Here is a 14,383-nt window from a genome sequence, read left to right on the forward strand (position 1 = left end):
CTATACACGCTATATTTCTAAAAAAGAAACTAGACATAAAAACTAACAGCTACTATAGTTAAACCTCGATCCATCGTTCCCGCATGCATCGTCTTGTTTCAACGATCCCGTCAATTCTTAAATTCGTAGTAAAACTTTATGCTATACTTGTTATTTTGCAAAAAGTAAACAACTAGATATAATAACAACTACTACAGTCAAACCTCGATCCATTGTTCCAACACGTTTCGTTTTATCATATGCATCGTCTTGTTTCAACGATCCCGTCGATTCTTAAATTATAAGTAAAACTTTATGCTACACATGTTATTTTGCTAAAAAGAAACCACTAGACATAATAACAACTACTAAAGTCGAACCGAAATCCATCGTTCCCACATGTTTCGTTTTCTTGTATGCATCGTCAATTCTTAGAATGCTAATAAACCGGTTTAGATCGTGTTTTAAACTAGCATATACCCGCGTCTATCGTTCAGAAATTCTACAGTCATTAAAAAAATATCGAAATATTTTTTTTTCTTTGAGAAGGGAAACAGTAGATTTTGATGCGAATTGGGATTTGTTACAGTTTGGAGGTAAACGCTTCAAAGATTATTGTGCATTAGTTGATGAAACTCTTAAAACTTGCGATGCTGACTGTTCAAGAAATCATTGCAAAAGTTGAAGAAACACAAAATGATGTTGATGAAGCAAAACCACAACATGTGTGTGCCAATGTTTTTCGGAAAAACTTCAACCTTTTAAACAATGAGAAACTTTCTGCAATCACTCGAACTTACAAAATACGAACAGTAATCGATTTTAAAAGTCGAATTTTTATCGATGAAAAGAAAAAAAAATCATGTTCAAACGATAATTTCCAAATATTTTTAATTGGGTATAATATGAAAAAAACACAACTACTTCGATTTAGTAGGAACAACATATGACGCAATGCTAAACGAATGGAATTTAGTTGTTGTTTATTTAGTTATTGTTATTAGTAGTTGTTGTTATTTGTTTTAGTTGTTGTTGTTTATTTAGTTGTATTTAGTTTCAATTACTTTTCTTTATAATGCAATAAAATCTGGCGAGCAGCTATTTAAACGATCGAACACTTCGTTTGCTTATTTGTGGCTTGAAGTTAGGCTCGCAGAAAATGCCGTTCATGGGTTAAATTTTGTAGGAACAACACAACCTGTGACGTAGGCTATATTATACCCAATTAAAACATGTGCTTATTCAGCTTTCTTTTGCATAGTAAATATTTTAGCACATTAAGTACATACTTTCTTTGAACTAAAACAATTTTGTAATTATTAATTTCCAAGTTTAGTGCTTTTTTTATTACTTTTCATACATTTTCTAATCATTATTTGATAATACGTCGTTTTCCCGCATCTATCGTTCACAATGAATGGTCACAAAGCAAAACGATTAATCGAGGTTCTACGTTATTTCATTATTGAAAAAGGCTAATTTTATAAATTGTGAATCAATTGATCAACTAATGCTTTGCTAAATAAGAGCCGTTGCGTAAACAGCCTCTTTGAACATATGTCAACTTATGTTCTTGGTGTGAGTATCGTCTGCTCTAGTTAATTAGCATATTTGAAATCACTACCTCGAACCGTGAAGATCCGATCTTTAGATCAAAAGTTATTTAGGGTAGTCTTTTTTTTTTTTGGCGCATTGTGCAAAAATTCTTTGTTACATAATATAAACGTTTAGAAATTAATGTTAAAATAAACATTTCTGAATAAAAACAATATTTAGAAAACAGAAGAATAAATAAAATATGTGTGGGAAATGAAAAAAAAGTAGTTTGGGAGCAATTAGAGAGCCTAAGTTATTTAAAAAGGGAGGTACTTTTTTTTCTTTTTAATTATGTACCCATTTCATTTACTTACAGAGAAATCTACGATTAACTGTCCAATATGCAGTGAAAGATTTCCAGAAAATTTTGAAGAAATATACTGCGGATCTGCATTTGGTAAGATTTTCTGAAAAATTTTAGAAACTCCTCTTGAAAGCATGTTTTATACAAAATAAACTTGTCATTTATAGTACTGAAAGTTCGGCTTGTCGACGCCAATTCTGTGAGAATAATACAAGATGTCAGTCCTTTGCTCGCCAAACCTATTACAGTGAAGAAATTCGCAGCACTACACTACGACAAGGGATGCGAGTGTCCACTACTCCAGCGGAGTAAGTAAAAATTCTTAATAGTCATTTTTTTAATTTTATAACCGTCATTGATCGGTTGACCTAATTTTGGGCTTACCACTACTAATGTTCAACTCCGTAGCACCCTGATGCACGTTAAATCTGTCGAGTCACTAAGTCCTTCTTGTTCCCATAGCAAATCATACCTTTGGGAGTACTGATCCAGGAGTTTCCTTGTCCTCTGGATTGGGTTGAAAATTACAAGGCTACGGAGTTAAACATTAGTAGTAGTAAACCCAAAATTGGGTCGGCTGTTCAACGACAATTATAAAAAGAATAAATTAGAAGTAAGATTACAGCAAGTGTTTTTATTGAAAACGAAGCCAGAAACTCAACCAATCACTCGTGGTCTGTTGAGAGTCAATACGCGATAACTCGAATCATAAAAAAAAATATCGTTATAACTTGATCGACGAGAAACATCGTCTTGTCGGAAAATTCGACTTGCTGTTAGTCTTGGTTTTCCTAGTTTAAAATTATAACCTTTTGTTGATTTGAGGATATTTCCAGGGCTCGAAAAACCGTCCGTCCTGGGTGGTCAAAAATTTCTCGCTGATGGGCATTTTTCCGTTAATGATACACTTTCAATTTTTTTTATCTTACAAGAGTCTAGCGCCTCACATCTGAAATGACCCTCTAATCTAGAAATACAGCAACATACTGTGCATGGTGGAATTAATGCTTTCTCTGTCTTGGAGCACTGCAGCGGTTGAAAGAGGCTTTTCAGCAATGAACTTACAGAAAAACACATCACGTACTGGTCTTAAACAAGAGTTAAACGCAATTATGAACATCTACCTCAATGGAAAACCCCTTTCAGATTTCTGTGCGGAAGCCTCTGTAAATCATTGGCTTGATTGTGGAACTGGCAAACGTCATATTTGATTCATTTCAGAAACGCAGTACCCTCGGATAAATTGACATTCCAGATAACTTGACCTTTGTCATTTAAATTATTTCATAAATGAAATAAAATATTTCATAAAAGAAATACTAGGTTTTGCTATTAGTAACCAAGTATTTATTTTATTACTGTATAATGTAATCCTAGTAACTACTAATTCACTGTGCAATTTATATAAATGTTAGTAATAAATAAGAGAAAATTATATTTTTATTTATTTAGAAGCTACGGGTTAGTTTCAACGGAGGACGGGTACATTGTTGGACAAGCCGTCCTCGGGGACGGGTAAAATTTCTGAGTTTTTTCGAGCCCTGGATATTTTCTCTATCCCTTAATTTCGTTGAAAACGGTAGAATTACTTTATTTACGTATCGTCGAAAGAGTACTCCAAGGAAAATACCATAATTCTATGTTATAATCTTTCTTCTTCATGGTTGGATTTTTAAAGTCTATTCACAATATTGAGATTAATTTTATAGTTCAATAATTAAAATATTTGGTTTGATCGAAATTCATGAAATAAATTTGTTCGCGAATATCTTGGTTTTGAGTCCTCCCATTTCCGAAACGGCTTTCGTATATGATTTATTTTATTTTATAATACTCGCAAAGTTGTTATTAGTGGCATAATATTGATACCATCACTAAAATTGAAGCAGAATATTGACGCTTTATAATATTGTTACTCAACCATTTTCGGCATTCATATAAGTTACTGACATTATTAGTAGTTTTATTTTAGATAAAAAAAAATTTATTTTTTTCAATGTCATGAATTATTATAATTCCTACTTCTTTTTCAACCCCTTCACTACCTAAAGGAGTCTCAGTTATGCCCAATTTCTTCAATTGCACAAGGTTTTTCGCAAAACGCTTTACTTAATTCAAATTTATACCAATACATTTAATTCCTCTCTCAACAACTTTATGCCATCTATGGTCTTTCCTTTTATTACGTTTCCTTTTTTTCCCTATCTTCCCAATACAATTTTTAATTTCATCTTGCTTACCATACCTGGAAACTTTCACGAACGAAATTTTCTAGTAGTAAATTAATTTTATGCCTTCATATATCTCTGGGTTTGAAAAAATTATTTTAACTACAATAAATTGTGTATAAGAACCTGTATGAACCCTGAAAAACATCCCTGGATTAATGGATAGAGAACCGTATTACGCTCAGTATAAGTAACGTTTATGGTTGAAATTCGGACTGAGACTTACGGTTTCAGTCCGATTTTTTTTACACCTCAGCTTAATAGACACACTACTCTATATTGTACTTTTACTGTTTACCAAATGACTTGAGCAATTTACCGTTTAGTCTGTAAAACCATTTAATTTCAGCTGAAGAAATGGATATCGATTTAAGGTTCGGGATGTTTTAGAATTTTTACAAAGAGGGAAGATTTCTCCGATCGGTTGGCAAAGAAGTTATAAATATAATGATTTATTATTTTTTTTCCAGGAGGGAGCTTTCTTCTAATAATGGGAGACAATGACACGCTGTGGGTCAAAGAAAAAGATCAAGAGATTCACCTGAAAAAAATAACGCACGTTATTGCCACTTCAAGTAGAACTGCAGAGCCTAACAAAATAAGAAATGCGAAAATAGCATGCGCAGACGATCCGTGAACAAGATCTAAATTCATGAGAGAAGTGTAAATGAAGCAACTGTATATAAACATAGACAAATAAAAAAAAAGCGCTTAATTTCTGATGATCGTAAAATAACCAGCCAGACTTCATTATTTTACGAAAGTTAAAAGTTAAGTACTAGCAATGATTTTTTATAATTAAACTCATATCATCCACATATTTTATTGTATGTAAAATCATGGCCATTGCCAATGAATAATAAAAAAGACAAAACCAGCATTTTCAATTTTCTTTTTATTAATCACTATTCAAGTAAGAACATTAAAATACGTTTATTCAGAATTTATAAAACTATCATAGCTGCCAACATGGATAGAAAAAAAAAAATCCTGTAGATCTTACGAAACAATAAATATTTTACACATAGGGAATTTTATAGTCATCAAAATAGAAAAACGGCAATATTTTCCAGCTATGATTAACATTAAACATACTTGAAATGTTATGTATTATGTTTACTCATAATTTCGAATATTAATAGGCATTTAATTCATCAAACATAGTTAAAAGATTATTTTAATTAATTTAAAAAGAGAGCTGTGAATAAAAATAAACTGAACATTTAAAAAAAAAAAAGTTTTGAACTGATTTCTATAAATGAGGTTCACTTCATTATGTATTAGTAATACTTATTTAATTATTCAAGCAAGCAATAATCTGTACAAAAAAAATAATATTTAAATAGGGATTTTTTTAAGAGACTTACTAAATTTTAGGGATTTTTCTAAAATGTATAAAAACCAGTAGACTAGGAGAAACTGGCAAAATCCTGCAGTCTACAGGAAAATCTAGTAGAGTTGGCAGCTATGAACTATTAACATTTAGAGGCAACATGTTTAGATTTCAAAGTACAATCGAACTCACTCGTTACAATCAAATGTTCGTAAAACGAAGAAGAAAAAAAATTATTTTTTATTTTCTTATCAAGAAATATAGTACTTACATAATTTTAATTACTTTGAGTAATTCGTTAACGTTATTAAAAATTTCTCTAACAGGCTTAACATTTTCATTTAGTACGGCAGATTTAATAACAAAAAGCACTTGAACCATAACGATTGAATCCTACTTAGAACGTGAAGACCCAGAGCCGGATTATACCTTTCGTAGGCCCTAGGCATAGCCCTTTTTGGGCCCTTCCCCCACTCCTCATACTGCCGATATTGCAGTTGATATCGATAATACCATTATGATTTGTTCGCTCGATAACTATGTAAACACTTCACGTCAACAATACAACAACAAACCAGCAAAGCAAACAGTGAAATTGATAGTGATATTTGTCAATTCTTGGATCAAATGCAGAAGGAGAAAGATCTTTCTCCAGATTAAAATTGATAAAAAATTATTTGCGTTCAACAATGAATCAAGATCGTTTGGCATCGCTCGAACTTATGTCTATTGAATACGACAAGTTTGCGTAGTTTGGAATTCGACAGCATAATACAAGATTTCGTTGAATCCAAAAATCGCAAAAAAGTAATATAAGATTCTGCAAAATAATTTATTACCGAAAAATATTATATTTTTATTTGTATCTTCATAATTTTGTGCAAAATACACTTGTTGTTTTTAAAGCTAAATTATTTTTGTCAACAAATTTTTTTCTCCCAAGTTTTTCGTAGGCCGCTGAATTTCGTAGGCCCTAGGCACGTGCCTAGTGTGCCTATAGGTCAATCCGGCCCTGTGAAGACCCGATCATTTAGATCAAATGTTATTTAGGGTAGTCTGTTAATTCTGTGCATACATAGCAAATCTTATGGTTCTATCATTAAAGGCGAGATCATTTTTCATCGATCTGCAGTACTATTTGCACCAACCAAATATTTCAGATTTTTTCGTTAAATCAGTGCTCGATATAAGCGAGTGAATTCGACTGTACATTAAAATTTTTACAATAACAATGGAACATCAATATTCAAGGTTTGGAAAAAAATAAAGACATTCAAGCATGCAACATTAAACTTCCAAATTTAAGAAAAAAAAATAAGAAAGCTATTTTAAGTTTCATCAAAATTTAAATGTTTATTAAGAAAAGAAAGGGGAAACTTCGAAAAATAAAATAATAATAATGCCAAGTCAACTTGGAGTCGACTTCAACAACCTAAAATCGCATGCAAACTAGGTTTTTAAAATGCAAAAGAAAATTGTCTGCAACACAGCAATGTATGTTTTTAATTTAATAAATTTAACTTTATTTATTTTAAGCTTATTTCCTGAATCATTTAATAATAAACAAATTTTAAATAAGCAACAAAATATGATTTTAAGACAGAAATAATTATTTTTCCTCTGATGTTACCCAACTCGTAACCAATCATGTAATTATAAAAATTAGCGATATTAACAATTAGCTCTGATAATTAAATATGAATAGAAAAGAAATTTTGTCTGCTGGCACTGACTTATTTGTAGGACTGAGCCCTATTAATCATTTCAGAAAATTAAATTTTGAAAATAACAATAATAGATAATTTTTAATAGTCATATGCTGAGCCTGCGACTACAAATGGTTAGAAACTCTTACAATCAAATTTCTCAAACTTCTGTAATTTGTTTATGCAATGACAACTTTTTAAACTTGAGCACAGGGCTGGAAGTCAAAAATTAAGGACAAAATTGCCTATAAAATTAAGGACAATTTAAAGATGCTGATTCTGTAATGGGAGCAATTTGTAATACCAACATGGATTCGCAATTGGTAATAGTTTAAGTAGTTCCTGCACTTTAATGAAAAGAAAAAAAAAAAGACTCAGATATTTTTATTTAAAAGTAACGCACAATTTTCTAATTTAAAATTTCTTTTCTTCTTTAGATAAATACAGGGTTGCCACTCAAATCAGGAAAAAGAAATCCCTGTGTTTTCCCTGTACTATTATACAAAATATATTAAAAGGAAACAACAATTACTGAGCTCTTTTGTGAGCTATATAGGGCTAACTATATTTATTAGTTTCAATCGGTGGGAAAACAGCTGAACTAGTTTAGTATAACTGAAATATCATGGCTAAATATCCCATAGATTACGTTTTGAGTGGGCACCATTTTTTAAAAGACAAAAATAAGAAACAAAATTCCCTGTATTTTCCCAGTTTGCAAGGAAAAAATCAAAATTCCCTGCATTTTCCCTGTTATTTTAGGTGATTTTTAAATCCCCTGTATTTCCCAGGTTTTCCCTGTTCTCCATGTAGAGTGGCAACCCTGAAATAGTATTTTCCTTCCTGTTAACTTCAACAAAAATTTTGGAAAAATCACAAAAATTTCAAGACATTTATTGAAAGGTTTAATAATTAAGGGCATTTAAAGAAAGGAAAACTTTGAGCTTTGTAAGCATAACTTAAAAATCAAGCATTGCATCTCATATTTGGCCTTTAATCTATTCAGGACCAGAGAAAGATTATTTCCGGACCGAGAGTATACATATGTACCAGATAGGTTAATGTATCGCGTTTATCCTATGTGTAACTATTAAATCAGGTAAATACGAAAATCGATGTTCGATATTAAAATCACGTGAATATGAATCGTGATATTAGATTCCGGTACAGTGTCAAATATTCAAAATGGCGAAAGTCCGTTAAAGCGGAAAGATCAAATGGGCGGATTTCTGCAGATTGGAGGAAGAATTACTTGTATGTAATCAATGAGATTTAAATTTTTTTTTAGATTAGACCTAAAAGGATGATACGAAGAAAAAAAATGTATTATATCCCCCCCCCCCAAAAAAAAACATTCAAAAACTGACCCAATACATACAATATACTATCTAGTAAACACCTAACTGCAAACGACAACATCTACTTAACCAATAAGCTTTCAATCCCTTTCTAACACCCTTTTAATGAAAATAAAAACTCAGAGCGCAGTATTTCACGTGCCCAATTCACTCAAACGAGCCGTAAAAGTGCAGTTGCTTGCAAGTCTAAATACCAGGATCACATAAAAAAGAAAAACTCGGAATTGAAAGCGCAAATTGAAGGTCAACCCTCTTGGAGAAATCATAACGGACTCTAAAGCGCCATCGATTGCTTAAAAATTGAAATAGAACGTTTCAATTTGAAAAGACATCCGTGTGTCTTCTCATGGGGGTGTTGGAGTCTCAATATATGATACTGCGGGCCGTAAAGCGTAATCGCGATATCACTTATATGTGATCATTGTCCTGAAGAGATTAAAAAGAGACCAACATAAATAATTGCATAGAAACCTATGCAATCTAAATTAAAATGTCAACAGAAATAAGACACGTTATGATTAAAACTATACTTACCTAGTATCAGATAGTCTTCTGCAGATTCGAGCAGAGCTGAAACGATCAATGAAATATTGTAGCGATATAACCAATCTTGTGCTTAGTCATAAATACAACATTAAAATTCCCATCCCCTTTTTGTAAAAAAGATACTTTTGTAACAAATTACGTAAAAAGATGGCTGCTGTAAATGTCAGTGAATCGATGAAATCAAGAGAATGTCGACTTTCACAGGTGAATATCAACAGTCACATAGTCGCTTTGATCAATGTCCGAAATATTTGTTACATCCGACTTTGTTTTAATTTATTCATTAATGTTATTATATTTATTCGATATTTTAATACCTGCTGAGGATAGATTAGGAGAAACAGTGTTCGGAGTACCGGTTAAATGTATACTGGGCAGTGGCACTTGACCTTAAAAAATTATTGATGTAGGGCATACCGGGCAAATGTATACCAAGCAGTGGCACTCAGCTAGACCTAGTAGCTAGACTCCAATCAATTCTTGGCAAGTCATAGCAAGTTTATGTTTGTTAGTATACTTCAGATCATGTTGAAAATATTTAATTAATTAGTCTATATAAATCAATAAAAAGCATGAAAAGACACAATGAAAAACAATATTAACATTTGAGGAGACAGTAAATTTTTCTTGCAGATGGACATACTTATAATTTATTTCTATTTATACATTGTTTTTAATTCTTATAAAATAAATCCTACATTGATAATAAAAAGATTACTAGTTCATAAGTACTTCAATGAAATGTAAACTCAATTGAAATTCCATACATTAGGGATGTTTTGTTAAACCTCTAACTCAAAACATCGCTTTTAAAACTGCATCGAGAGAACAGTACCGCAGGAGAGACCCATTATGGCAACTTCTCTTTCAACTCCACAAGTAATTTAAAATATAAAAAAGGTGAAATCAAGTAAACCTTGAGTAAATCATGAAGTTTCAAATTCCTCTGTTCTTTTTCAAAATGCAAACAAATTAAATCAGGATTATTCATTATTACGCAATGAAGAAGAAATTCAGCAAAAATTTTTTGCATTTTGATTTTTTCCCCCACCATTTGAAACGTCATTTCAAAATCTAGGTTTATCTGAACTCGTGGTACATACTAATCAAGATACGTTATTTTTTCTTTAATTAGCTTCAAAATCACTTTAACCACACTACAAGGCGAATAAATATATGGACACCTGTTTACATATATTTAATTAGATATTTATATTTAAAAAAAAAAAAAAAAAAAAAACTATATCGAGCTGCCAACACGGATGTGAAAAAATCCATTAAATTTTACGAAATAATATTAATTTCATAATTGTTGCAAAATATACTTTATAGAAAAATTGCAATATTTCCCAGTTATAATTTCACATTAAATGATCTTGAAATTTTATATATTATGCTTATTCATAATTTTTAAATAGTAATCGGCATTTAAATTTTATAAATGTGGCTTGCTTCCTTATGTATTAGTGACACTTATTTAAATATTCAGGCAAGCAAAAATCTGCACCAAAATTCTCTTTCAACAGGGATTTTTTACGGAAATTTACTCAATTTTAGGGAATTTTCTAAAATGCATGGAAAAGCAGGAGAATTTTTATTAAAACCATAGACCAGGAGAAACTCGCAAAATCCAGTAGTCTACTGGAAAAAACATTAGAGTTGGCAGCTATGCTATATTCAATAGTTCGAGCCTTCACGACAGATAATTACAGCTTAAATCTTGCTTATTGGTAGCCCTTGCATGATGGCCAAATATTTCCGCTTGGCTCGCAGAAAACAATCCCTTAACGTGCCCAAGAGGCTCTCAATAGGAGCCAGGTCTAGGTTCTGGATCATCCAATTATCCCCATATAAACAAATCAATCCAAGGTGAATCATCATGACACTTAGTTTTGTCATCCTAGAACTATCAAGAATTCAACCCGTAAAACTGCCACATCGTAGGATACACCCTATGATTGTAATCCAAAATAGTAGTGCAGTAAGAGTCGACATTGAACACACCATGAATTTGGACAAAGGATTTGTTTTCGTAATGGAAGAAACATCCGTAGACGCAACAATAGGGCTCAAATACTCATTGGTAGGTCGTGTATTAAATTATGCAGAATCTTATATTTAAACAATAACTTTTTTATGCAATAAACCATAAAATTGTATAAATTTCTGCATAATTTTTTAAATAAATATGCAGGGTTGCAAGAAATAACTTGAAATACAACACAATAATTTCAATGCTCATTAAAGTATCTCAAAAGGCTTTAAAAAAAGCAAAAACACATTTATAATAACTGCAAATATTTTAAATTGGAAGTACAGATAGTTTAAATATAAATGGTTTTAATAAAAATTTCAAATATTTATAAATTGTACCTATTCAATTTTATAAATTTTCAGTGACTTTTTGTCCACTTCTCTGCATAAGTTTTTTTTTAAGGGCTGCCAAAATATTATGAAATTTATTACAAACCTTTGTCTTAAAGGCAAACCAAGTAATAAAATTCATTGGATTCAAGTTTGGTGAATAAAATGGCTATTCTTGTGCTCTATGAGTCAGGGAAATATGCTTTACAGCAGTGTTTCCCAAAAGTGGTACACAGCATTACGAAAAATTTAGAAAGGGCACACAAAAGTAATAAGATTGGGAAACACTGCTTTAAAGGAACTAATTGATCTGATTCCTGTTGGCAGGTTCATTTTTTTGTTTCTAAAAACTAATGAAGCACAAGATCTTGTTTAAGTTTGCAATAAAAAATATTTTACATTAAACTTTGCCAAAGTTTTTTTTTTTCAATACAGATCATAAAAGTTTTTTACCTAGATCATTTTCAAAACTATTTTCTGCCTTATTTTTGATCAAACTGATTTGCAGTAGGACGTTTTATTTTTGAAAATTGGCGTGCAAACAGTTTATTAGGGGAAAAAGTTAACTAAACCATGTACGACAAAAAAAAAAAATTAAGTTGATTGGTGGGAGAGGGCAGTCTTTAGATTAAAATAATTTTACTATTCGATGGAACCTGAGTTTTCTCTACATTCCGTGCATTAACACTGCTTACTAATAGCACACTTGCAATGCTTCATAAAGTAACTTAATCTTTCAGGACAGGAGCATAATAATGTTTCGTAGGGGATCATCAGTACTGTTCTTGCCTTCACTGCATACTCACTTCGGTACAGAAACGACTGTCCGTTAGTCGAACTTGTTTTAGATTAATTCATACAGGCTGCATAGTCAAATCTCTCAACAAAACAATAAACACTTTTAAAGCACTCAAAAAATATTTTCAAGCAATTTAAACATTAACAGAATGCAAAATAATTACTTTACAGTATCATGATAAAATAACTAGTTTCTGACAAACAAAAAAAACTCTTTTCTTGATTATATTGGCCATTATAAAAAGGTAGCGAGATATTTCGGTTTGATTTCAGAGGGTGGAAAATGAAGCCTGAAATTGAGAATATCTTTCAAAATGCAGCAAAATCTCACCGAGCCCAGCTCAGTAGTAACTCCCAAGTATTTCATCAAACATGGTAACACGATTGGCGCAATCATAGGTTGCGGACCGACGGCAAGCCGAAATGGATTGTGGCTGAGTGAATTGAGAAAATGTTGCAGCAAAAATTGACATGGTAAAGAAAAAAAAAAAATCAAATTTTTGAAAAGAGAAAATTAAAAACTTATTAAAAACACCCCATGAAAAAAGCACCTTTAAACACTTTTTAGAAACGCTATGCACATGTTCATAATTCTGTTATTATTAAACCTTTCTTTGCTCACAAATTTTTATCTCAAGCACTGAAACAATATTAAAATACCCAGAAGTGAACAAAATGTTTAAAGAAGTCTTAGTGATTTAAATTAAGTTTTTAATATAATTTAAATCAATGCCATCTCTCACTGTCAGCATTATCTTCACTGCTGTCAGCATCTTCCTCACAGTTGATACTCTGTGTTAGTTAGCGAGAAGTGGGCAGATTCCAATGGATCATAGTGTAATATGTATTTATTTTATAAAAATATCCTTTAGAATACGAATAACTTTAAACATTATATAAGCATACTTTTAGGAATTCTGGACTCCCCTGGCCCTTTGCCAGTATCAGCAAACTCTAATAAATATTATAATATTTATTCACTTTAATAAATATTTATAAAAAATAACTAAAATGCAATTTTTAATTCTCCATTAATCAAGTCCTTAATTTATACAGAGTTAAACAAATAAGAAAGGAATGCTGACATTGATAAACAAACAAACTCTTTTAAAAACATAGAATACATAACATTGATAAACTAAAATTCTTTTAAAAACATAGAACACTTGTACTTACCATTTACACAAAGAGATAGTCATGAGAACTTCTTCTGGTGATAAAGTAGTAACAAATATTAAAATGTAAGAAATGAAATCGTAAACCAACAGAATACTTGAAATTTTAGAACCATTTAATAACTGTGTTTAAATTATTCAAAGATTGCAAATAATGAAAAAAATTTAATTAAAAAAAAAGCACCTGGAAAATTTTGCTTCAGAACCAATTATTATGAAATCAACGTGAAAATAAAGAACAAGATACATATAGATATCAAGCGAAAAATAAACCTGAGGTGTTATCAAATTACTTTTTCTATGAAAAACTAGCACAAACATCTACAACAAAGGATAGAAAATAATTTCACTTACGCTTTCAGAACCCACTTTAAAAAAAAATCCAAATAAAGCTTATAAAAGGTATAACTATGAAAACTCTGTAACTAATAACATACTCATTAAACTTGATATAATTAATATAGATTGATACAAAAGGAAGAAATATGAACTTCCACATCTTCCTTTCATAAGTTTTGATAAACATAGAACAACTAGCAATGTACTTATCTATAAGCAAACAGTATATCCTAATTTAATGTAACAATATTAAAAGTGGTAGCAGTAAGCACAATTCAAATATTTATGGATTCCACAATCAAGAGTTTGTATTTTTAAAGATTCTTTTCTGCTTTAAATATTTTTTTCTTTTGTAAGCTATTGAGCGAATGGAATTTGGAAGAAAATGAGACCATTTTGCAATGGAGTTAAATTTCTAATAAAATAGTCAACTAGAAGTTAATAAAAAAATATTTGTATTAGAAAAAACTCATTTTGATACGAAACAAAGAAAGATTAATTTGCTGATATGAATAGACTAAATAGCAATGTACATAGGATGTAAATTTTTAAAGAAGTGGCAATAAGCACACTTCAAATATTTATAGATTCTACATAAAACAAGTTGGTAGTATTTGTAATTTTTCCCCCCCTTGATTTTGAATTGCAAACACAGAA

At 30.8% G+C, this 14,383-nt stretch overlaps 1 protein-coding gene and 1 long non-coding RNA gene across 5 annotated transcripts in view; one reads left to right on the forward strand and one right to left on the reverse strand.

Annotated features, from left to right (window-relative positions):
• The window catches only part of LOC107439020 (murinoglobulin-2), a 107,346-nt gene extending 102,359 nt beyond the window's left edge, over nt 1-4,987 (forward strand). For all 4 annotated transcript variants that reach the window (XM_016051483.3, XM_016051477.2, XM_043046296.2 and 1 more), the window contains 3 exons: nt 1,892-1,972; nt 2,047-2,187; nt 4,578-4,987. In XM_016051483.3, coding sequence (XP_015906969.1) covers nt 1,892-1,972; nt 2,047-2,187; nt 4,578-4,744 — 389 coding nt within the window. In that variant the 3' untranslated portion in view covers nt 4,745-4,987. The remainder of the gene's footprint in view (nt 1-1,891; nt 1,973-2,046; nt 2,188-4,577) is intronic.
• A 2,985-nt stretch (nt 4,988-7,972) lies between these two features.
• LOC122270111 (uncharacterized) lies at nt 7,973-14,020 on the reverse strand. The gene is made up of 2 exons (XR_006225610.2): nt 13,389-14,020; nt 7,973-9,074 (listed from the first exon to the last, which is right to left on the reverse strand). It is a non-coding gene; the product is annotated as an uncharacterized lncRNA (long non-coding RNA).
• Between the last annotated feature and the right edge of the window lie 363 nt (nt 14,021-14,383).

This window comes from Parasteatoda tepidariorum, chromosome 10, assembly GCF_043381705.1.
Source record: "Parasteatoda tepidariorum isolate YZ-2023 chromosome 10, CAS_Ptep_4.0, whole genome shotgun sequence".
NCBI classification, from domain to species: Eukaryota; Metazoa; Arthropoda; class Arachnida; order Araneae; family Theridiidae; genus Parasteatoda; species Parasteatoda tepidariorum.